Source organism: Sylvia atricapilla, chromosome 22 (genome assembly GCF_009819655.1).
Source record: "Sylvia atricapilla isolate bSylAtr1 chromosome 22, bSylAtr1.pri, whole genome shotgun sequence".
Classification (NCBI taxonomy): Eukaryota; Metazoa; Chordata; class Aves; order Passeriformes; family Sylviidae; genus Sylvia; species Sylvia atricapilla.
In genome coordinates this window covers 426,757-450,598 of record NC_089161.1, presented here as the reverse complement: position 1 = coordinate 450,598, position 23,842 = coordinate 426,757, and the positions used below count along the sequence as shown (strand labels likewise).

The following is a 23,842-nucleotide window of genomic DNA, read 5'->3' as shown; positions in this document are numbered from 1 at the left end:
CTGCAGCACCCAGTGCTAGTTCTGCATTGCTGCAGCGCCTGTGCCAGTGCTGCATTGCTGCAGCACCCAAGCTGAGCTCAGCTGGACCTTCAGCTGCACCCTCAGAGCTCAGAGTCAGAGTTTAGAGTGCAGCTCTGCAGACGGTGCCATGGAGCAGCCCTGCACTGTGGTGACAGGAGCCATGGAAATGCAGCTCAGGAGCAGAGCAGGGGAGACCCTCCCGAGGCCTGGCCACCCCAGCACCCCGCACTGCGCTGGGACATTCCATCCTCTCACCTTGAAAAGGCCTTCGGCTGCTCCTGGTTTGGAAAAGTCCCGCCCTTGTCTGGACGAGACACCAAAAAAATAAAAAAGCCAGATTCAGAGCGCACATTTAATGCTGCAGCGACACCCAGCCCAATCTGCACAGCTAAAACCCTGAAACTTCACTCACCAGGAGGACAGGGGAAGAGCACCCACCTCTGAAAGACATTAAAAGACACTTCTTGTTAAAAATTATTTATTTTTTATAAATATAATTCTTTATTCATTAAACAACATGAAAAGAATTACAAAACTTTACTCATGGGGAAAAAAAAAAGATTTTATAATATCATTTATGAAAGTTGAAGTGAAAAATGAGTTATTTCCAGTGTTAGTTTTCTGTAAAACAGACAATCATACCATTGAATTGTAGGAATGCACTTGACATTAAAAATTAATAAAAAATTAGTATCAATAATCACTTTTGGGAGAAACAGACTGTAAGCAGTTACCCCATGGAGCTGCCTTTGCAGAGAAAGGTTAATACAAGCTCTGAAGAAGGTGCACACCTTCTATTAATAACTTTCACAAAATAAAAATAGCCCCGCTTCCTTGGCCCACAGCCCAGTGGATTGCTACCATCCCTCCTCATTGGATTTGTTCCTCATTTAACCCTTCCTCCCATCCAGTCTCTGTCTTTGCAGTCATAAATTTTCTGTATTCAAAAAGATTTGATTTTTATTTAGCAAATGCTAAGTATCAAAGTTTAATAGGAATTGTCTGTGTGAAAAAAAAATACAGTGAAAAATCCCCCAAACAACCCAGATAGCTCCATTCACCAAGGAAAATATGTGGGAACCTTTAATGGATTTTAATAAAATCTAGGATAAATTTGAGGGTGACCCACTAGATAGAGATTTCACAAATAAACCCTATTTTCAGCTGCAAAGAACAGTTGCTCCCTGGGAAAAAAACCCCATGTGGTTATTTAAAAGTGCAAATAAACCTCTCTGTTTATTCCAAGAGGTGCCAACCACATGTTACCAAGTGAGTGTGCAAAACCAAGAAAACTCCAATGCCACAGTCACCTGTAAGACAGGAATAATCTCTGTCATTCATAACAACACAGTCACTCTCTCAAAGGTCCATTTTTCATTAAAACTTGTTCCCTCACACCAAACACAAAAGAACTGGAATGAAGTTAACGTGGACATTTTTGTTTAAAAAGAAGATTTCTCTGCTAGCTAAACCCAACGATTCCTCTGAGCACCAAGGTTTTCCCTCAGTAATTATTGCACTGCTGGCCAGCTGCCCCAAAAACCAGAGAGTGTCTGTGCTGCCACAGAAGCCTGGCTCACACCGGGGTGAGTGCAGGGACAAGGATCCAGCTCCGTGTGCACACCACCATCATTATCACTGAGATGACTCTGGCCCAGCCAGACTGTGCAGGGCAGGGGATGAACGTGTCATTATCGTCTTTTAGCCTGAGAATTACATAAAATTAGAAAGAATTTAGCAGGCAGTTGATTTAACAAGTCACAATAAGTAGTGCCTGTGAGGTAGTTACATGCCAATGAGCACAAAGGCCTGACAGGAAAACTGAGGCACTTCAAGGTGAGGTCATTTGTCCAAAGTCTCAGTCAGAACCCAGAGCAGAGGCAGAGATGCTGCACTGGACACTGAGCCCAGCTCCCTCCTGGCTCAAATGTCAGAGGTGCTGCAGGATCTCCCGGAGGCTGGAGGTGTCAGGGATGGAGCTGCTGCCTGGCCATTGTGTAGGGAAATCCAGGCTGCCGAGGCCACACCAGTGAGGAGGGACACTGGGGACACACATCAGCCCAGCAGAGCCTCATAATCCACGTACCAGACCAGCTGGCCAGAGCTGGGGCTGACCCCTGAGATGGGCCATTTCCTGGGCTCGTGGCCCACTCTGCTGAGCAGGGTGGTGATGTCGTGCTTGCCCTTGCCCAACACCAGCACGAACACCTGCCTGGCCCTGTTGATGAGCGGCAGGCTGAGGCTCATCCTCTGGTGAGGCTTGACGGGGCTCTCCGTCAGCAGCACGGTGGGAGCCCCCTCCAGCCCGTTGGGGGAGTGGGGGAAGAGCGAGGCCGTGTGCCCGTCCGTGCCCACCCCCAGCAGCACCAGGTCGAAGCTGCTGTTGGCCACCAGGGCCACGATGTCGTCGGCGTAGAGCTGGGCGCCGCCGTCCTCCTCCACGCACAGCCGCCGCTTCAGGTGCACGGGCATGGGGTGGATGTTGAAGTAGGGCAGCCGGACGTGCCGCAGGAGGTGCCTGTGCAGCCCCAGGAAGTTGGACTGGCTGTCGGTGAGCGGCACGCAGCGCTCATCCACCAGCCACACGTGGGTGTGCTGCCAGGGGAAGGCGAAGTGGTGGCGGGCCAGGCGCTGGAAGAGCCCCGCGGGGCTGGAGCCGCCCGACAGCGCCAGGTGGAACTGACCCGAGCGAGCCACGCTGCTCAGCGCCGCCTCCTCCAGGTCACACGCCAGCTGCGAGATCAGCTCCTCGGCCCACGCCGACACCAGGGGACTCTGCCGGAACTTGGACTGGATCGCCCTGAAGTCCCTGGGCATCTGCCCGCCGGGGCTCAGCACCTCGGCCGGCTCCGGCACGCTGAAGGCCACTCCTCCGCTGACCATCTCGAAGTCCAGCAGCTGCTGGTTGTCCACGCCGCCCGGGTAGAGGCGCGGGGGCTGGCGGGCCGTGCTGTCCAGCAGAGGGGTCCAGAAAGCCCAGGAGGCCAGCAGGGTGTCCGTGGTGATGAAGGAATCCTTCCTGCCGTGGTAGATGTTGGAGATGAGGACGGAATAGGCGTCTCTCTCCCTCACGGGGCGGTACACGTGGAAATCAGACAGGGGCTGCCCGAAGACGTGCGGCTCTGAGCCGGCCTCTGCTTCCCTCCAGCTGTCTCTGGGCATGACGGGCTGGAAGAGGTTCCTGCTCACCAGCACCGCGGGGCTGTGGAGGGCGCCGTGCCCGAAGTAGAAGACGATCTGTTTGGGTTTGCAGTGGCTGTGCCCCGCGTCCCTCAGGGTGCCGCTCTGGGGACAGTAGGCCTTGTTCTTGAAGAGGACCCGGGCGTAGCCCACACGCTCATCCAGAGCCTTCCCCGAGGTCAGCAGGAACGGGACCCCGTCCCAGCGCAGGCTGCTGCTGCGGACCAGCACCCCTGCAACACACACTGCACAGGTGAGCAACTCACACTGCACAGGTGAGCAACTCACACACACACACACTGCACAGGTGAGCAACTCACGCTGTACAGGTGAGCAACTCACACACACACACACACTGCACAGGTGAGCAACACACACACACACACTGCACACCTGAGTAGCACACACACTGCACACCTGGGCAGCACACACACACTGCACACCTGGGCAGCACACACTCACTGCACACCTGGGCAGCACACACGCTGCACACCTGAGTAGCACACACACTGCACACCTGGGCAGCACACACACACACTGCACACCTGGGCAGCACACACACTGCACACCTGGGCAGCACACACACACTGCACACCTGGGCAGCACACACACACACTGCACACCTGGGCAGCACACACACACTGCACACCTGAGCAGCACACACTCACTGCACACCTGGGCAGCACACACACACACTGCACACCTGGGCAGCACACACACACACTGCACACCTGGGCAGCACACACTCACTGCACACCTGGGCAGCACACACACACACTGCACACCTGAGTAGCACACACACTGTACACCTGGGCAGCACACACACACTGCACACCTGAGCAGCACACACACACTGCACACCTGGGCAGCACACACACACTGCACACCTGGGCAGCACACACCCCTGGGTCATCTCCTGCCTGTTAATCCGCCTCCTCAGCTCCTTTGCAGCGCTGTGTCTCCAGCTCCACACTCAGCCTTTCCATGACCTCACTGCCTACCCAGACCTCAGTGATCTCCATGGTCCCTTCCCACCCAGGCCATTCTTTGGTTCTCACTCTCTCCTGCTCCCCTGCAGTGCTCCCTCCCAGCTACCCCACTTGTTCAGCCTCCTTTCGTCTGGCAGCAAACCAGTTTCTGAGCATGGACATCATTTAGACAATGCCCTTCATGTTCACAGCAAGGCTAGAGATGCCTCGTGGTTCACTCATCACTGAGAACAAAGCTTTACCCTCCAGCTGCAGAGAGCAACATGACTTTATGAAAAGGCAAAGCAGTTTACAGGCCACTTCTAAAAACAATGCAGAGATTTTATAAAGACGGGCCTTAGCTCTTACACTTCCCATTCCCTGCATCATTGGTTAACTGCCACGACAACAGGATTTTCTTCTCCAGCTCCCAGTTACCACGTCAGTAATGCCTGGACACATCCCTGAGTCAGCAGTCAGCTGATGGAGCTGCTCACACCTCCTGCCCTGGCCAGGGCCCAGCCCAGCCTCTCACCTGCAAAGGTTGGTGTGGTGCTGACGTAGCCCGGCGCCTCCTGCAGCTCCTCCTGCACCTGGCTGTCGTAGGCCTGGTACTGCCCCAGCACGGCACTGCTCCTCTCCAGGCCCCAGAGGGACTGGAAGGCCTGCAGCTTGTGCTGCACCACCTCCTGGGCACTGCTGACGTTGGCAGGGAGCTCCATGAGGAGGAACATGAGGGCCTCGGTGAGGTGGTTCTGCAGCACGTCCCGGATCACCCCGTACTGCTCGTAGAAGCTGGTGCGCCCTGGGCACAGCGAGGAGGGAAAATGCTGCTCAGTCACCTGGGACCCGTGTCTGCATCACAGCGTGGCTGCCAGCGACAGCAAAGCTCCTCTCCTCCCCACCCTGCAATTAAGCTGAAGCAATCAAGCTCAGGGAAGCTGTGGGTGTCCTGTCACTGGATGTGTTCGAGGGCTGGTTGCACAGAGCTTTGGGAAACCTGTCCCAGTGAAAGTTGTCACTGCTTGTGGCAGGACTAGATGGTTTTCCCGTCCTCAGAAGGCTCTGGCTGAGCAATGCCCTTGGGAGACAAAATTCCGTGCACAGAGCCACGCTTCCCATTCCCTGCCTGGCTCCTCATGCAGGTGGGGACAGGGGCAGGGGGACAGGGCACCCCTGCAGTGACCCAAGGCTGTGTGTCACAGCAGCACGCTGCAGCACGACCACAGGCTTCCCCTGCTGACTGATCATTTCTCTCCCCTGCTCTAATCCAAAGGCACATTCATTAAGGGAATCAATGCTGCAGACTTGCTGGGAGCCAGCTGAAGCTGCACAGGGGAAAAAAAGACATCAAATGACAAATGCCAAAGTTGTTCAGGGAGGGGAGGGCACGGGGAGCAGCTGGGGCTGTGTGCACACAAAGCTGTTCTCCCTAAAGCTCTCTGCAGTGCACCCCTCTCCCACAAACAGCCTCAGGTGAGCTCTGGGCTGCCAAACCAAAGACCAGCACTCCAAGTTTGGTAAAACTGCATTAACTGAGTCTGTGGTGGCTGAGAGAGAGAGACAAAGTGAGTGGGGGAGCAATCCTGACGGCGCAGAAGCCAGGGCACCTGGCGTGCCCAGCAGTGCTGCAGGAGCAGCCCAGCCCAGCAGCTTTGTGCTGAGCACTGCAGAGGGGATGCTGCAGCATTGCAGGCAGGCAGTGCAGCCTGTCCTTCAGCAGGAGACCCACGCTGCCACTCCGGGCTGGGACTGTCCCTCTGCAGTGCTCCAACTACCACACAGAGGCGGGGAAAGAAACAAGCAGACAAAGGCAGGCTGACCCAGGGACAGAAACATCCAGGCTGGAGATGCACAAACACCTCCCAAAGAACAGCACAAAGGCACACCCGGGGTGAGCCTGCTGTCTGACAGGACAGCAACACAAAAGGGCTGTTGTTACAACAGCCACATCACTGCTGCACTGAGCTGAAGTGGCCTCAGCCTGCACCAGTTGCAGATCTAGAGGTGTTTATGAAGAACTGGGATAGAAAGGTCAGCAGTGCCCCCAGAGCTCTGCAGCACAACAAGGTGGGGGTTCTGCCCCTGCTCCCAGATCAATGGTAAATGGATTTTTTTCTTAGAGGCAGCAACACTACCTGGAAGTGAGTCAGTCTCCAGCACAGAAGTGTAAGACAGTCCCTCTCTGTTTCAGGGAGCCACACACCATTCACCTGCTCCTTTTTTATTTCTGTACCAGCACCACCTCAAGGGCCACCTCCCCATTATTTAGGAGTTCTCCCTCCCTCACCCTGCACTCTGCACACCCCCCTCACCAACCTTTAGCATCCACAGTCTCCTTCAAGACAACCTCCACTCTTTCCACGTGATGCCGGTTCCAAATTGGGTCCAGAAACTGTCGGTTCTGATCCCGAAAAGGCAGGATATGGGCCACAGCCTGTGAGGGGAAAAATTCAAAGACCCAATAAAACCTCAGCAGACTCTCACAGTGCCTCTGCCTCAGTGCCCCATCCAGCAGACAGGCAGCAGAGCAGAGTGGGTCATAGAAAAGCAGCAGGAGCCTGCAGTGATGCACAGTAGGGTCCCCAGTGACTGTCCAGAGCACACATTAAAGGTCTTTCCGAGGTGTTTTGAGGTTTCGTGTGAAAAGGCTGAACTGCAAACTGCAGAGCACTCTGTTTATATCTGTCAGAGGACAAAGGGCTGAGTCAGACCATCCTGGGACTAATGTAAGGCTCCAAAGTGCTGAAATACATCAGTTCAGGTGCTTACACCACTAAAGCAATCTGCTCTTTTGGGGAGACAAAATAAACCCTCAAAAACAAAACAGAAGAAATCCTTCCTTTAGTGGAGATGCTCTCCCTGCAGCTGCACATGCAACTTCTGAGTAAAACCTGGCCACATTGCCACGGCTGGGACAGGCTGCTTTTAAAGTGTGGCATCACATTCCAGAGAAACTATGATGGCATGTCCTTGAACACATTCCCTCTGGGACACTGCAGCTCCACATCCTGAGCTGGACCTGCAGCACACAATCCTTCCAGCCCGGAGTGCAGCACAGGGCAGGAGGAAACCTTCCCCCAAGCATCCCTCAGAACCAACACCCCATCAGCTCCTTATCATATCAAATGAAGGAGTGCTTCCAGAAGCCAAGGCAGAGCAGAGAGGCCGGTGTGTAATGAGATGTGAAGCTGTCAGAGGACAGGGGCTGCTGACTCAGTGAAACCAAAGCCCTGACCTTGGGGAGGAGGCCAGAGGAGCTCTGCAGCTCTGCTCCAGGCACACTGAGCCCAGCCCTGCAGAAGGGACCCTCATCACTCCAACAGCAGCAAGCCCTGCTTTGGTCTGCGCGTTTCCTCTGCTCTCCCAGAGGATGGACAGCAGCACAGGACAGGATTGCAGGAGCAAATGGAGGCTCTGCATGGATTTGGGAGGGGAAGAACACTCTCAGCAGACGCAGAACTGACCACTGAGAATCCCCCAGGCACTGAGCCCCTCAGCCCGGCACGCTGCTCACCTGCTTGCCCAGGTAATGGTCCACCCTGAACATCTCCTCCTCCCTGAAGAAGCCTGCCAGCTGTGCAGCCAGCTGCTGGGCAGAGTCCAGGTCGTGGCCAAAGGGTTTCTCCAGCACCACACGCAGCCAGGCCCCGGCTGGGGGCCGGCAGCTGCTGTTGATGTGCCGGGCGATCTCCGTGTAGGCAAAGGGTGGCACTGAGAAGTAGAAGATCCTCCCAGCCTCCTTCAGCCCCTCCTGGCCCAGCAGGGTCTCTATCTCCCTGTTCAGAGCTGTGTAGTTCTCGGCAGTCTTCAGCTGGTGGTACTGGCTCAGCTTCAGGAACTGGTCCTTGAGCACGGCGCACCTGTTGGGAGCTTCATCAGGGGGGCAGGAGAGCTCCTTCAGCACGTCAAACATCAGCCTCTGCCCCACCTCCTGAGCTGCCAGGGCAGCCCCGTGGAAGGTGAAGCTGTGCCCACTGCTCACTTGGTCCATGTAGAGCTGGAACAGGCCCTGCCACAAATACTTCTTGGCCAAATCCCCTGTGGCCCCCAGCAGGATCACGGAAATGTGGCCCTGGGACGCTCCAGCTGGGGATGGGAGGGCTCCCACCAGCAGCACCGTGCACAGGACCCTTCCCAGCATCTTGGGGAGAAGAGGCAGAGCCAGGAACACTAGAGTCAGGAGGAAAAACCCAAATCAATCCACGCTGCAGCACTGCAAGACACAACACAAGTGTATCTGCTTTCCCCAGAAGGGCCAGGGGCTTCTGCCTGGATCCTCCACCCAACAGCCTCTCCTCCCCTCCATGATCTGAACCAGGGCAGTGATTTAGGGTCTTGACAAGCTGCAGCCTCCTTCTGCACACCAGAAGGGGAAGGCAGTGTGTGCTGAAGGTCTCTGGGCAGCACAGGCACTGTTCCCACAGCTCAGGAAACTGAAACCCATTTCTACCCAAATCTCGGAGCTGGCCATAAAGGAGCACACGTGCCTGCACACTGAGCACACGTGCTGCACACTGGATCCTGCTTCCCATGTCCTGCTTGGGACTTTGCTCAAACACTGCTGGCCTGCCTTGGCATGGCTTCATGTCAATATTGTCACAGCAGCTCAGGGACAAACACGACCACTGGCAGTCCCAGGATCTTCTTTCCCTTAATGGCTCCTGTGCACCACCACTGAACTGGTTTCTACTGGGAGACTGGTGTGATAAAACACCTCTGGGGAAGAAGTTCAGACTGACTGAACCAGTCTAGATGCTGCCTCGTGGTGGCTGTGTCTGTGGCCAGGTGACAGCCTGGGTTTGTGTTCTGCCTCCTACAACCTCCTCCACTGAAGAGCAGGTCCTGTTCTGGCCTTTTCCACACAGTGCCCATTCAAACCACTGCAGCCAAAAAGTCCCTCTGCTCACGCTTATTTATTCAAAATAGTTGTTTTTAATAGAAAAGACACATTTAGCACTTACCCTGAGAAACACAGCCATGACTTTGCAGAGATGAAATGTCACTGAAGAGAGGTTTAGTCACTCCTGTATGGGTGACTAAAGCACTGTGCTGCTCTCATTACATCAGGTATTATTTCAGCAGCTCCCACACTGGCTATCTCCTTCCCTTCATTTCATTTTCTGAAGCTGAGTTTAACTGGACCAGAGCCCTCACAGCACAGTGTTATCTACTTCTTTATAAACTTTGAGCTCTGGTCAATAAATGATAATAACTAAACAGCTCCAAGGAACATCTGGATCTCTCTCCCTGCCTGCAGCTTGAACTGGTCTGCAGAAATCTTGTGTTTCTCCCCCCAGCAGACTCACCTGTAACACAGGAGCTTTGGAGACCACGGTGGCAAGAGCAGCTGGAAATTCTTCTGCAGAGTCTCTCCCAGAGCAGATCTGGCTCCTCCTGTGAGTGGGTGTCTCTGATCAGTGGTTGGGTGTGCAGGACAGATAAGGCAGGTTGTTCCCTTCCTGGAAAACGGGAGGAAAGACCCAATTACAACAGAGAAAAAAAACACAAACGAGCCTGAGCCAGCAATCCCAGCACACCCCTGCTCACCATCCTGCCCCACTGGCTGTGCTGAAGCCTTTGGCTGCTGTTTGTGAGCAGGTAGAGCACAGGCATGAGTGGTAATTCCTGCTCCCAGACAGCCACAACAAGGTGTAATGTAGGCTGTGAGTTTAACTCCTCTCTCTCCAGCCCTCTGGCGTGGCCCTTCCCCTCCCTCCCTTCTTTCCTCACTCCATGGGCTCACTGAAGGAACCCAGCCAGCAGCACTGGCAGCTGCAAAGGGGCACTCCTGAGGCTCTGCCTGCAGAATAAATGATTATCTGGTTTCCCTTCCCCTGCTGAGGAGTTACAACGCGCAGATGACAAACTTTCTCAGTGCAATAAAGAGGCATTTCCACTCCTTGAGTAACCTTCGTTCCAGGAAGCAGAGGCACTGACACTCTGCCTGCTGCGCCCTGGCAGCCCCTGCAGTGCTGCACCAAGGAACAGGCACCCAGAGGGGAATGGGAAGGTGGGCCAGGCTGCTCCAGACCCACAGAAATGAGAGAATTGGCCAGGGAACTTCCTGGCAGATCCAGCCACAGTCACGTGCCTTCCCAAACCAACGGAAGTTTCACAACCCTCCCAATTGCAAAATATTGAGCTGCCCTGCACAGAATAAGCTCAGTAATCCCAGCAGTGTTTGTTTACTGCTTTCCTATCGGCTAATCGCCACTGCTCACATTAAAAAATAATACTCCAAAAATCCCCCCGCTCAGCCAGAACAAAGTTACTCAGTCAGGCTTCAGGAAAAGACTCCTGGGTCCGATCCACACAAAACATGTAAGAGCTTGGCCCAGCAGCCAGGCTGTGTGTGCATCCCCCTGCACAGCTACTGCAGCTCCAGCCCACAGCAGCTCACTTCAGGTCTTCACGGAAAAAACGGGTTTTTTGTTACCACTGTATCCCCACCGAAAAATAATCAGCAGATGCACAGCCAAAAGAGCTGGACTTTGGTGATCCTGGAGGGTCCCTTCCAGCTGAGGATATTCTATGACTCTGTGACAAATGCAGCATGGCCTGGGGCTCCCACAGGGCTCTGCACAGGTAACACACACAGGAAAGGCTCTGAGATTCTCTGAGAATCTCTGAGATTCTGAGGAAACCCTACTGGTCTTGTGTACTTGCAAACATCAGGGCAGGAATGATCTCACCATCAGCTTCTGGAGAAGTCTGAGGCTTAATTAGGAGACTCACATTAAAAGCCAGCTGAGAGGAGCATGAAATCATGTTTGGCCCTTCTGGCTCTGACTCAGCCTCACTCCGTGTGCTCTGGCCCCAGCATCGTGACAGCAGCTGTTCCAAAACCCTGCAAAAGCAGGACAGGGGACAGTGAGGAAACCACTCCAGCGCGTGGGCAGTGCACGGAATCTGGGGGAGGAGCTCACAGTGACAGGGATGAGCTCACCTTTGACAGGGATGAGCCTACCCGTGATAGGGATGAGCTCACCTGTGACAGGGACGAGCCCCATGTGACTGGGATGAGCCCCATGTGACAGGGACCAGCCCCGTGTGACAGGGACGAGCCCACCTGTGACAGAGATGAGCCCACCTGTGACAGAGATGAGCCCACCAGTGACAGAGATGAGCCCACCAGTGACAGGGATGAGCTCACCAGTGACAGGGATGAGCCCACCAGTGACAGGGATGAGCCCACCAGTGACAGAGATGAGCCCACCTGTGACAGGGACCAGCCCCGTGTGACAGGGATGAGCCCCGTGTGACAGAGATGAGCCCACCAGTGACAGGGATGAGCTCACCTGTGACAGGGATGAGCCCACTCGTGACAGGGACCAGCCCCGTGTGACAGGGACCAGCCCCGTGTGACAGTGATGAGCTCATCCGTGACAGGGACCAGCCCCGTGTGACAGCGGCTGTCGCAGCCCCGAGCACCGGGAGGGACCCGCCCGCCGCCCCCGGCGCTGGAGCCCCCCGGGCCGGGCTGCGGCGGCTGCGGACCCCGCGGGCTGAGGGGGCAGCGGGGCCGGGGGCATCCCTGCTTCATCCCCGCTCCATCCCCGCATCCATCGCCCCTCCAGCCCCGCTCCCTCCCGCGGAGCCCCGGCCGCCCACGCGGTGCCGGAGCGGCGAGGCCGGTGCGCGGTGCCGCCGGCAGCACAGAGCGGGGCCCGGGCTGAGCCTCCCCGGTCCGGAGTGACCCCTGGGCCCGGAGTGACCCCTGGGCCCGGACTGACCCTCAGCACGGACTGACCCTCACCATGGACTGACCCCTGGGCCCGGAGTGACCCCTGGGCCCGGAGTGACCCTCAGCACGGACTGACCCTCACCACGGAGTGACCCCTGGGCCCGGACCGACCCCTGGGCCCGGAGTGACCCCTGGGCCCGGAGTGACCCTCACCACGGAGTGACCCCTGGGCCCGGGCTGAGCCTCCCTGGTCCGGAGTGACTCCTGGGCCCGGACCGACCCCTGGGCCCGGACCGACCCTCCCCGGCCCTGGATGACCCCTGGGCCCGGGCTGAGCCTCATCCCGAACTGACCCCTGGGCCCGGAGTGACCCTCACCACGGACTGACCCCTGGGCCCGGACTGACCCTCAGCCCGGACTGACCCTCCCCGGTCCGGACTGACCCTCCCCGGTTTCCGGACTGACCCCTCAGCCCGGACTGACCCTCCCCGGTTTCCGGACTGACCCCTCAGCCCGGAGTGACCCTCAGCCCGGACTGACCCTCCCCGGTCCGGAGTGACCCTCCCCGGCCCTGGATGACCCCTCAGCCCGGACTGACCCTCCCCGGTCCGGACTGACCCTCCCCGGTTTCCGGACTGACCCCTGGGCCGAGACTGACCCTCCCCGGTTTCCGGACTGACCCCTGGGCCGAGACTGATCCTCCCCGGCCCTGGATGACCCTCAGCCCGGAGTGACCCTCCCCGGTCCGGACTGACCCTCCCCGGTTTCCGGAGTGACCCTCAGCCCGGACTGACCCTCCCCGGCCCTGGATGACCCCTCAGCCCGGAGTGACCCTCAGCCCGGAGTGACCCTCCCCGGCCCGGCCGCAGCGCCCCCCGCTCACCTCCCGCCCACCTCACCGCGCCGGCGGCGGCGGGCCCGACACAGCGCCCCGCCCGCCGCGCGCCCGCCCCGCCCCAGCCAGACTCTGTGGTTGGCGGCGGTCCGCGCCTGGCGCCGGCGGCTCGGGAGGGAGGAAAAAAACCTGCAGGGCTGCGGGGGCTCTGGGGACGCGGGGACACAGAATCTCCCGGGGGGACATGGGGACACAGAATCTCCCGAGGGGACATGGAATCCCCGCGGGGGGACACGGATCTCGCCGGGATCCTGCCCAGCAGCGGGGCTGGGAATGCGCTCGCAGCCTTTCCGCGGCCGGGTTGCATCAGGCGCAGGTCGGGCGCGATGCGTTCTCCTCCCGAGTGTTCGGGATGGAAATGTTGGAATGCACCAATGCAGCAAAACCTTCACCGAAACCAGCCTTTGGTGGCCTTCAAGGACGGGTTTGATGTGGCACAAGCAAGCCGGCCGAGTGGCAGGGGTCCCTGCCCATGGCACAAGAACAAGATGAGCTTTAAGCATCCCTCCAAGCCCAACCATGCCTTGAGTCTGTGGTTCGCGCTAAAAGAAAAAATATCTGCTCTCCCCAGCTGAGTGCCTGCTCTAATTTTATACTGTATGTGTAGGTATATTTGTCTCCAGCCCTTGCATTACTCTGTGTCCCGAAATGACTCTGGCATCCCTCCCCTAAGCACACATGTGCATCCACAGCTCCAGTCCTGCGGCCTCGGAACAAAGGCATTACCTTGTGCACCTCCCGGGGCGCGTCTCAGATCAGCCCGACAGCGCTCCGAGGCACATCAGTGTTTTGTGAGGCAGGAGGAGCGATCAGAGGCGGGCAGCAGAGCAGCAGACCAAAGGTGCCTTTGCAGAGGTGTGTGGCAGCGGCGGGGAGCTGTAACACACACCTGGAGTGTTATCCAGCTCCACCTGGCCAGTCCAGAACCGATGGCTCACATTCCGTGGGGACACACGCCGCTCCTGCTGTCTCCTTCACTCCTGGGTCTCCAATTCTTCCATACAAATAGATGCTCCTCAGAACCAGGGCTTTGGAGTGGGGAAACTGAGGCAGGCACAGAGCTGGGGCAGTTTCCTCTCAGGCTGGTAACTGAGACAGGAGATGAGGCCCAGGGCAAGGCTGGCATCGTGTTTGAGATACAGCTCTGTATAAAGAGAGAGCAGACAGAGATGATGTGTATAACCTGGAGGAAGGTGTCCCTGCCCACGGTGGGTGCCGGGTGATCTCCAAGGTCCTTCTGAACCCAGACCGTTCTGTGCTCCTACAGTGTAACTTTGAGTTTTATTTACGGTGTAATTCCTCGGTTCTGTGACTTCCCCGGGTCTGCTGCGGGATGTGACAGTCCCTGCGAGGCGCTGCAGAGACACCTGTGAGCACCAGCGATGCTCTGCAGGAGCAGGGATCTGCATTTGGCTGCGGCCAGCGCTGCTGCACCTGCTCTGGGAGCCGTGCTGCTGGTGCAGGAGGGGCTGCACAACCCCGCATTCATCCCGACACGGCCCGGGGGGTGCAGCTGGACAGATCACAACGGGTCAGGGGGCAATGAACCCATCCGGAAGGGCCCAGCTGGACAGACAGCTCTGGGGACCTCCCTGTGCCACTCCAGCTCTGGGGACATTCCTGTGCCACCCTGCCTTGGGGACCTCGCTGTGCTGCTCCAGGTCTGGTGACCTCCCTGTGCCACTCCAGCTCTGGGGACATTCCTGTGCCACTCCATGTCTGGGGGCCTCCCTGTGCCACCCTGCTCTGGGGACATTCCTGTGCCACCCTGCCTTGGGGACCTCCCTGTGCCACACCAGGTCTGGGGACCTCCCTGTGCCACCCTGCCTTGGGGACCTCCCTGTGCCACTCCAGGTCTGGGGACCTCCCTTTGTCACTCAGATCTGGGGACCTCCCTGTGCCACCCTGCCTTGGGGACCTCCCTGTGCCACTCCAGGTCTGGGGACCTCCCTGTGCCACCCTGCCTTGGGGACCTCCCTTTGTCACTCGTCTCTGGGACCTCGCTGTGCCCCCTGTGTGCCAGCAGGACCCTGCCCCCTGGGGCAGCACACAGAGCCCTGTGTTTAACCCCTCAGGGCCCTGGAGGCAAAGCGCAGCTCTCGGGAGCCGCCCGGGGCCTCTTTGGGCTGGGACAGGAGTGCCCTGCTGAAATCTGTGTTCTGCTCTGGGAGAAAAAGGGGATTTGTCACCTATTTCAGCAGAAATCATCGAGGAGCAGATCTCCCTGCTGCCTATTTCTGGTGCGTGGGATGAGATGAACTGAGGCCCTGGTCACTTAAGCTTGTTATTATTATAGACAGAGCTGGAAGCTGGGAGTAGCAGCAGTTGGTTAACATCTTCTGTTGAGAGGCCATGCTTTCAGCTGGTTATATGGTGCCAAACTTTAAATATTGAGGCTGAAATGGTAAGGGTGGTTTGCTTTTTCCAGTCTTTTTTTTTTTTTTTTTCGGAAAACTGAAAAAAAAAATAGTGCAGCTATTTCTGAGCTGAAGGTCAGAAGATAAAATAGGTTTTTTGACCACGTTAAAAATATCTCAGCTGTTTCATTAAGGAGCTCTAACATCTCATAATTTGGGGCAAGCAAGATTTTGTGAGGCTGATGGTTTGGAGCAGAATGTGCTTTTGTCAAATTCTGTTCAGACTTCCTCAGCTGCGTGTGCCTTTAAGGGAAAAAGGTCCAGAGTGACAGATGAGACATGTGATGGCAACAGAGGAATAAAAGGCAGCAAGCAAGGGAAGGGGCATTAAGGAGACAGATGTCCTACAAGCAAATAAAAAGCTCTGTAGGAACAAGAGCTGTTCTGGGTGATGTTTAAAGAGGCTGTTTCAGAGGAGGAAACACGAAGCTGGAGAGAGCAGCTCATCAATCCAGAGCTCTGTAAGCCCGGGGCAGAGGCTGTGGCCCTGCAGAGGGAATGCACAGCAAAGGGATGCTCTGTTTAGGAGTGGGGATAACAGTGTAAAACACTGGGTTTGCTGCAGAGGGGCTCTGCTGCCCCTTGGTGCTGCAGCCACAGAGCAGACCCCAGGGTGGAGAGGTGACACCGAGCTGGTGGCAAAGGCAGCCTCAGCAGGGCCAGCTTTTGGTGAGGGAACCTTAGAGGAAACTTGCCTGGAACCTGCCAAATTTATCAGCCTCTGCAAAGGCGTTCACTGCCAGCGGACTGTGGCTGGAAAGGACAGAGTCATTGCTGGGGATGCTTTAACTCCTTGCTTCTCCTGTGCCCTGGGAGCTGGGAGCCCTGTGTGCTGCTGCAGAGCTGCTGGAGCTGGTCAGGGGCTGTGCTGGCCCATGAGCTTCCAGGAAAGCTCTCGACTTCTGGGCTATCAAGTTCACGTGGCTTCGAGTAAGGCTGTTATCTTCTGCTGTGAAGCAATAAAGAACAGCTGGACAGCAGCTGGGCTCCTCAGAAAATAAAATTACTGTGCTGTGGCTTCTCGAAAAGCAGACTGCAGGAATGGTAACAGCAGTTCCTGAACTGGAGTGGGGCGGAATGACAAAGAGGGGCTTTGCTCTGGCTGCTGGGGCAAGTGAAGGACTCACCTGCTGAATGAGTTCTGGAGTTCCCTCAGCCGGGCAGAGAGAAACCTCCAGGCCAGTTTAACGAGTTTTATTGAAGTACTTTGGCCTGATTGGTACGAACCAGTGCCACTTCTGTGCACCCAAACCACGTTTGGAGGCTGGAAAGTCGATCCCCGGAGGAGCAGCATCCCCCAGGCCCCACTGCTCCGGGGCTGTGCCCGGCCAGCTCAGCTCCTAAAGAGCTTAGCACCAAAGTACAGCTGAGACACCCCGAGGTGAGAGAGCATTAGAGTAATGCTGCCTCTTAACAGCTTTTGTTGGCTCTCCTCGCTGGGCTGTGGCTTTTAAATGACACAAAACCTCGTCCAGGGAATGCCACTGGGGTGTGCAGCTGGGGTGGGCAGTCTGCCTCGCCGTGAGGATGGCACTGCTGGCTGCTTCCAGCCCCTCTCTGCTGCTTCCCCAGCCTCCCTGGGGCTAAAGCACAGCCTGTCCCCGGGGACTCTGGCACCCTGCAGCACCCAGGGGCGCCTGGACACTCCAGAAAAGCAGGGGCAGGGAGAAAGGGGCTGGGGAGGAGCAGAGCTCGTCTTCACCAAGTCCTCTGCTGGAATTCCTGCTGATCGATGCAGTGAGCTGTGCCTGCATTCTGCCTTTTGTTCTGGGGAGGGGATGCTCTCAAAGGCTTGATCAGCAGATTAAAGATTGAGCGCTGGCATCTCCCCCAGGTGTCCCTGCCCTGGGACAAGCTGCCTCCTGCCTGCTCTCGGCCTTGGGCTAAAGGAGGACGGGAATGCAGGTTATAGGCTAAACACGCTGTTTCTTCACTGCGAGATGGGGAAACATGAGGTTCCTCAGAGTGCTCGGCTCTGCTGCGCCAGAGACATTCCCGTGCCTCCTGGGGGCTCCTGGGGCAGTAACCAAGGGAGTGCCTTGTAGCTGTCCTGGCTGAGAAACCCAACCACAGAGCAGTGACTGACCCCCACTGCTGAGACATCAACATCAGAGATAAATATGCTCTGTAAATACACTATTTATATGCTGCATAAATATAATGAAATCTCTCTGCTCGAGGGGCAGAGGCAGCTCACAGGTGGAGGGGCTGCCTCCTCTCTGCCTGTGCTCTTAGAAAAACCCATCCTTGTTGGTTCTCTGCCCTCAGTGTGGTCCAGACTGATCAGAGATTGAGCAGCTTTGGGTCTGCACCATGATCTGTCATTTATTGCAGAAAGGAGCCCACGGTGGGTACCTGGTGCTGCTGCCTGCCTGGCACTGACAGCTTTGGACAGAAATGACTTCTCCTGGCTTATGGCATGAAGAGCAGACACAAGACAGACATGTAGGCAGTGCTCTCATCCTTCACTGGAGTTTCCCCAAAGGGACTTGGTTGGAGTTTAACAGCTCCTGTGTGTTAGATAAATAAATACTGAGTGATGAGGGATGGCACACTGGGCCTTTGAGCTCCATCACGGGCACTGGGGTGCTGCCCAGCAGTTTCCTGACCAGCTCTGCAGGGTTACACTGCACACCAGAGCTGATCCAGGCTGCTGCACTCAGAGCACCAGTGCAGCTGTGGCAAGTCAGAGGTTTTCCCTGAGCATCCCACAGCTGAATGGGAAGGCAAAGTTGAGAAGATGTCCCTCTGCTCTTATCTCTATGTCCTATTAGGATTAGACTCACTGATAAAGCTTAAACCCAAAACCCTTCGTGGCAACAGCAAAGTGAAATGCACCAAAATGCACGAGCACGTTGCTATAAATGGACTGTGGTGCAGCAGGGAATTGCTGCAGAGTTTGGGATGGTGCATTCCTGGCACCCTGCACACACAGCCCGGGGCTGCCAGGCTCTGCACTGGGGCTGCTCCTCAGCCTGGCTGCTGCATATTAACTCAATTCTCTGCACTGGGGCTGCTCCTTGTCCTGTCTGCTGCATATTAACTCAATTCTCTGCACTGGGGCTGCTCCTCAGCCTGTCTGCTGCAGTTAACTCTGCACTGCTGCTCCTCATCCTGTCTGCTGCAGTTAACTCTGCACTGCTGCTCCTCATCCTGTCTGTGCAGGGTCGCTCTGTGGCTCTGGTTTGTGGCCTTGAACTGCTGTGAAATGCTTCATTCCATCAGTGTTTGGATAAAATTCCAGTGGCACGTTTTTCCCCTTCAGGGGACCCTCTCCTTGCTGCTGGTTTTGGGGTGGGCTGGGAATGTCCTGCTGGGGATGCTCCCCGTGCCCTGCAGGAGCTGCAGCAGTGCAGGGCTGGTTGCAGGGCACGATGCACTCTAAACACAATGCTGAGTACCCAGTTTGTGTCCCTGTGCTCTTCTGGGGTGGTGCAAAGGCAGGATCGTTCACCACATTACCTCGAGCAACAGGTCTGAAGAAGTGCAAACTGGCGCAGAGCTCTGCAGAGGGGGATGAGGGCAGCGCTGGGTGCACACCTCGATCTCCATCCCTCCAGGAACCCTGGGCTTTGGGCTGTGCTGCTGAGGGCTGTACTGGTCCAGTCAAAGAACCAATCCCCAAATGGAGAAGCGATGATGCTGAAAGGGAAAAAAAAAGCTCCAGGGCAGCACCAGGTCCCTCTGAGGTGGGGATAACCAGCACACCTGAACTCTTGATCTGAAAGCTCTCAAGGGGGGCAGCAAAAGGCATTCATAAATTGGGATTGACCCCGAGGTGCACTCGCTGTTTTGCTGTGATGCTTTGGGGTGTGAAGAGGAAAAATTAACCTGTTTCAAAATGATCCCTTTGCAACTGTTGGTTCCAGAGCCAGCTCATTGCAGAGCTCTTGCCCAAATATTTTAAATGCTCTGTGCCCCTGGAAATGTCCTTCAATAACCTTGAGCTTGAAGTGGTTTCCCATGCCTCAGTCTCACTGGACAGAACAAGAGGACCAGGAATCTTGGTAATTCCAGGATGAAAGCCCAGTGTCTCCTCTGGACACTTCCCTTCCATGGGGCAGGAAATGGCCTGGTGCCTGTTGTCTCTGTGCTCTGCCCTGGATCCCCGGGGAGTGCAGGGTCTGCACAGCACCACTGCCTGCAGCCTTCCAGGGCCTCGGTCAGGGGATGGACCGTGCATTTTGTCACACCAGTGAGGGGCAGGAATTCAATGACACAGGGCAGAAAGCATTCCCAGGCCTGAGCTGGTTGGAAATGATGCAGTTTAGCTGAAGTTAGTGAGAGGTCTTTGGATGAGGTGTTACACTGTTCTGTGTATCAGGACAAAACAATGTCAAGCGCGCAGGGGATGTGTGAGCTTTTTGTTTGGGGTGTTTGTCTCTTTTTTTTTTTTTTTTTTTTTTTTTTTTTTTTTTTCCAAATTTATAATTTATACTTGCAGCTTCTGTCTGAATCCTTGATGTGGCTAAGACCTCTTGGCAATGCCGTGGAGGATGGGATTTTCCCCCGTTCCTTCTGCCAGCCCCTGTCCTCTCTGGCACGGTTACAGAGCACTCTCCCTGCATCTCCCCCGGAGAAGGAAGAGGCTGCTGATGCTGCCTCAGTGCCAGCTTCTCCCCGCACTGCCACCAGCTCAGGTGGGGGCACAGTGCGTTCCAGAGCTCCTGCAGATGCCTGCTTGCCTTTGCTTTGCTTTTCTTTTTTTTCTTTTTTTTTTTTTTTTTTTTTTTAAATTTTTTCTCTCGGAGGAGCATCCTCTCCAGGTGAGGAACGGCGGCGGGACCAACCTCCCGAGCGCTCACCTGGCTGAGGGAGAGACTTCACAGCAGCCCCATGGACCAGCCTTCTTGCAGTGTCAGGGATTTCAGACTTTTTAACTCCCCCTCCCCCGTTTTTGGTGGTGTTTTTTCCCCTCCTCGCCTGTGTGAGCAGCTCGGGGCTGTGCATCCCTCCAGTGTCACAGGGAGCCGTGTGACAGCGCTGTGCCAGCTCCCGCCGCCCGCCCCGACAAAGCCGCTGCAACTTTTGCTGCTCCTCCAGCGCTGCATCCCCGGGAGAGCAGAGCTCCTCACGGCCATCGGGGTAAGGAGGGACAAGCCGGGGACAGGAGGGCTCCTGTGGGTGTCTTCCCTTCGCTCTTTTGGGAGGGGAGGTGTTTTAAAGAAGCTGCAGTCCTTCCTCCTGCACGGCTGCCTTTTACAATTGATAAAAGCTTTAAAAGTGCAACTTCTGCTGCGTGCTCGCTAATTAAACTCCATTCAGCTCCTTTCCTTTCCTGCCTTTTAAATTCTCCTTGGGACCAGTGTGAGGAAAGCTGAATCAGTGGAGGGTTTTTTTTTTTAAAAAAAAACAAGCCGACAAACCCAAATTTTAATAAAATATAATAATGGGAGGGGGAAAACCCCCACCGAAGGGTCAGGAGCCAAGCGAGCAGAGGGAGCAGGGGGAGCTGGGGCTTTGCAGGCAGGTGCCGGGATTTTCCTGCTGGTGCAGTTGTGCTGCAGTCCGAGCCCCGCGCCGGCTGCGGAGCTTTGCAGGAGTGCAGCAGCACGCTGCAGCAGCAGCAGCAGCCGGGGCACGGGGACTTCCCGCAGCTGCCCCGCCCGTGTCCCCGCTGTCCCCGTGTCCCCGTGTCCCTCCCGGAGCGGGGGGCGCCGGGGGATGCGGCGCTGCCGCTTTAAGATGCGGAGCAGCCGCTGCGCTCCGAGGGATCCGCAGAGCAGCATCCCTCCTGGAGCAGGGAATGCCTCCTGGAGCAGGGGATCTATCCCGAGCCAGGGGATCTATCCCGAGCCACGGGATCTATCCCGAGCCAGGGGATCCCTCCGGGGCCAGGGGATCTATCCCGAGCCAGGGGATCCCTCCGGGGCCAGGGGATCTATCCCGAGCCACGGGATCTATCCCGAGCCAGGGGATCCCTCCGGGGCCAGGGGATCTATCCCGAGCCAGGGGATCCCTCCGGGGCCAGGGGATCTATCCCGAGCCAGGGGATCTATCCCGAGCCAGGGGATCTCTCCTGGACCAGGGGATCTATCCCGAGCCAGGGGATCCCTTCTGGACCAGGGGATCCCTCCCGAGGGATCCGCAGAGCAGCATCCCTCCCGGGCCAAGGGATCTCTCCTGGACCAGGAGATCCTTTCTGGACCAGGGGATCTCTCCCGGACCAGGGGATCTCTCCTGGACCAGGGGATCTCTCCCGGACCAGGGGATCCTTCCCGAGCGCTCCTGCGCGCACTTTGCGGCCACGAACCGGCCGCTTCCACCTCGCCTCTTCCCGCAATGGGTTAAAAAGATCTGTGTCTCGGAGTGCCCAGAGCCCGCAGGGTTCCCCAAAGGAGCGTGTCCTTGTACCTGCCGAGGCCGGGAGGCGCCGGGTGAACCGGGGAAAACGCGTTTGTGACCTCCAGAGGCGTTGCTGCCTTGCCACAGCCGTCCAAAGTTGAATTTGCATGGGAATGTGTCAGCACTGCCTCTGACTGCAGGAGTTCAACTTGCCTTTTCCGGAGGCATGTGCAGCCTGATTTATTAATGGCGCAAGGACTGGTTGGTTTATTTTAACTGCGAAGTTAAAAAAAAAAAAAAATTCACTTTGACATAAATATCTGCTAGCAACTTGCATTTTCCTAGTGTAAAAATATCTATTAGCTGAAATGCGGTTTCTTAGCGATTCCAGAGCCTTGGGAACTGTTTGGGGCAAGGGGGAAAAATGCAGTTTGAGCAATTATCTGTTGCAATAGCAGTGCTGTCAGTGCAGAGATCTCTGCAGACCTGGGGCTGATATCCCGTGTCTGGAGGAGGCTCTCGGTGCTCACAGCACATCTCAGAGCCGCTGCAGCTGGGGCTGTCTGACATTAGAGCCTCTGAAATGACTCAATATTTGACTTCCCCGCTTTGGCGATGCCTCCTGACTGCGGGAAGGGTGTTCTGGTCCCCGCTGGGGCTCAGGCAATGAGGCAATGCCGCTCTGTCTGAGGGCAGCGGCGGTGTTCCCGCTGATGAGCTCGCTAATTGGGGTGGGTTTTATCCCCAGCGCACACGGGGACTCAAACAAGTCACCTGGCTGTGCAGGGAAGGTGAGTGTTGTCCCCGGCAGCAGCAGCCGGGCTGGAGTGTGCCATCTCTCAAGGTCACACGGTGGCAGCTGATGGCAGAGACGAGCCCTTGGCACCCTCAGCTCCCGGCTGCTCCTTTAAACCCACTGAAACTTTCACATCTTCCTCCAGAGACGTCCCCGAAGTCATGGAGGCACGAGGGGGCTCAGATGGAAGGCCAGACCCCTGAGTTTCCTGCGATTTAATGCAGACTTTCTGCAGCACACTCACACCCTGCTACTTCTGCTCCTTACATCGTCACCCTGACGAGCAAGGGGACTCAAATTCACCTGTACCGGGCTTATGCACCGGTTTGTGGGCTCTTGGAGAGCCCTCTGTGTGGAACAGGAACAAAGGAACTGAGTTAAGAGTGCCCTTGGTGCAGGTGAGGGGCAGCAAATGCCCCAGGGTGTTCCTACATCTGGGGCTTGTGGAGAGGTCCTGATGGAAATCAGCCTGTGCCTGAAGGAACCCCCCAGAGCTGCTGTAGGACTGCACAGACTCCCCAGAGGTGTCCAGGGGGAAGCTGCCACATTCCCTGGAGTTCTGCTCCCCAGAAGTGGGCAGCAGCCCCCCAAAAGGGCTCTCCTCGTGTGAGAGCTGGTGCAGCAGAGGGAAGACAAGAATGATTGCAGAGGGTGAGGACAAACCTGGGGGTTCTGACAGCAGCCCCTCTTGGGGTGTCTGTGGCTGCTGGAGGGGAGCTCACGGCCAAGACCCCTCCAGCGCTGAGCAGAGGCAGGGAGAGCCCCAAAATGACACCAGAGGGCAAAGGGGAGGGGGGATGCACTCTGTGCTAGTTCTGCTCGTCCATCCTCTGCTGCCCCAGCAGTTCTGGCTTTGCACACCTGCGAAGGTGCCCTGAGCACACTTTAAATCTTCACAGGGACTCACAGCTCCTCCAGTGCCACCTCAGACTCCTGTGCCGTGCCTGCAGCAGCCCGTGATGGACCCTTAGTGAACACAACCTGGGCCAGGTGCTGCACAGCCTGAGTGCAGGCATTCAGGGCCTGGTGAAAGGCCACATTTCAGCTGATCCCTTCCCGTAATGCCAGCCTCTGAGCTGCAGAGCAGCCACAGTGAATTTGAGAGTGAGTTTCAGCATTTCGGGCTGCCTGGGGTATTGGCTCCTGCTGGAGTCTTTTATTTTAATAAGAGTGAAGAGTCTGGAGAGAGGAGTGGCTTTACAGGACGTGAGGAGGTTTGTGTCCAGGGCTGATGAGGCTGCACGGAGAGATGCCATCTGAAACCCTCAGGTCACAGGCAGCTCTGCTACCAGAGCCTCAGACCACTCTGCCCCACCACACGGTGAAGGAGTGGCACTTAAAATTGTGGTTTGCTTCTTGCCACTCGACTTTTCAGTTCTGTTTCCAGGGGCTGGCACAGGAATGTTCCTGAGGGACTGGGTCCAGTGACAGCAGAGGTATTTTTGGAGAAGGTCACGGCTCCTGTGCCTGGTGCCCCACTGCAAAGGGCAGAGAGACATTCAGTAGCTGGGTGTATTTGCTTGAACTCCTCGGGGCTGCTCAGGCAGAGCAGAGCAGTGCAGGCTGGGCCTGGTGCAGGGATGGAGCTCCTTC

The 23,842-nt window shown here is 56.5% G+C and overlaps 2 protein-coding genes across 4 annotated transcripts in view; one reads left to right on the top strand and one right to left on the bottom strand.

Annotated features, from left to right (window-relative positions):
- CLSTN1 (calsyntenin 1) overlaps window positions 1–23,842 on the top strand; it is a 225,498-nt gene that overhangs the window by 170,769 nt on the left and 30,887 nt on the right. The window lies entirely within an intron of this gene.
- On the bottom strand, window positions 483–12,783 carry H6PD (hexose-6-phosphate dehydrogenase/glucose 1-dehydrogenase). Of its 3 annotated transcripts, none has more exons than XM_066334549.1 (7): window positions 12,740–12,783; window positions 10,908–11,019; window positions 9,479–9,631; window positions 7,687–8,385; window positions 6,489–6,606; window positions 4,705–4,974; window positions 483–3,446 (listed from the first exon to the last, which is right to left on the bottom strand). In XM_066334549.1, the coding sequence occupies exons 4-7, from the start codon at window positions 8,311–8,313 to the stop codon at window positions 2,077–2,079; spliced, it is 2,385 nt and encodes a 794-aa protein (XP_066190646.1). In that variant the 5' UTR covers window positions 8,314–8,385; window positions 9,479–9,631; window positions 10,908–11,019; window positions 12,740–12,783; the 3' UTR covers window positions 483–2,076. The 3 variants fall into 3 exon arrangements, with proteins under 3 accessions (XP_066190646.1, XP_066190645.1, XP_066190647.1); XM_066334548.1 differs by having other exon boundaries at window positions 7,687–8,342; XM_066334550.1 differs by having other exon boundaries at window positions 483–3,434; window positions 7,687–8,342.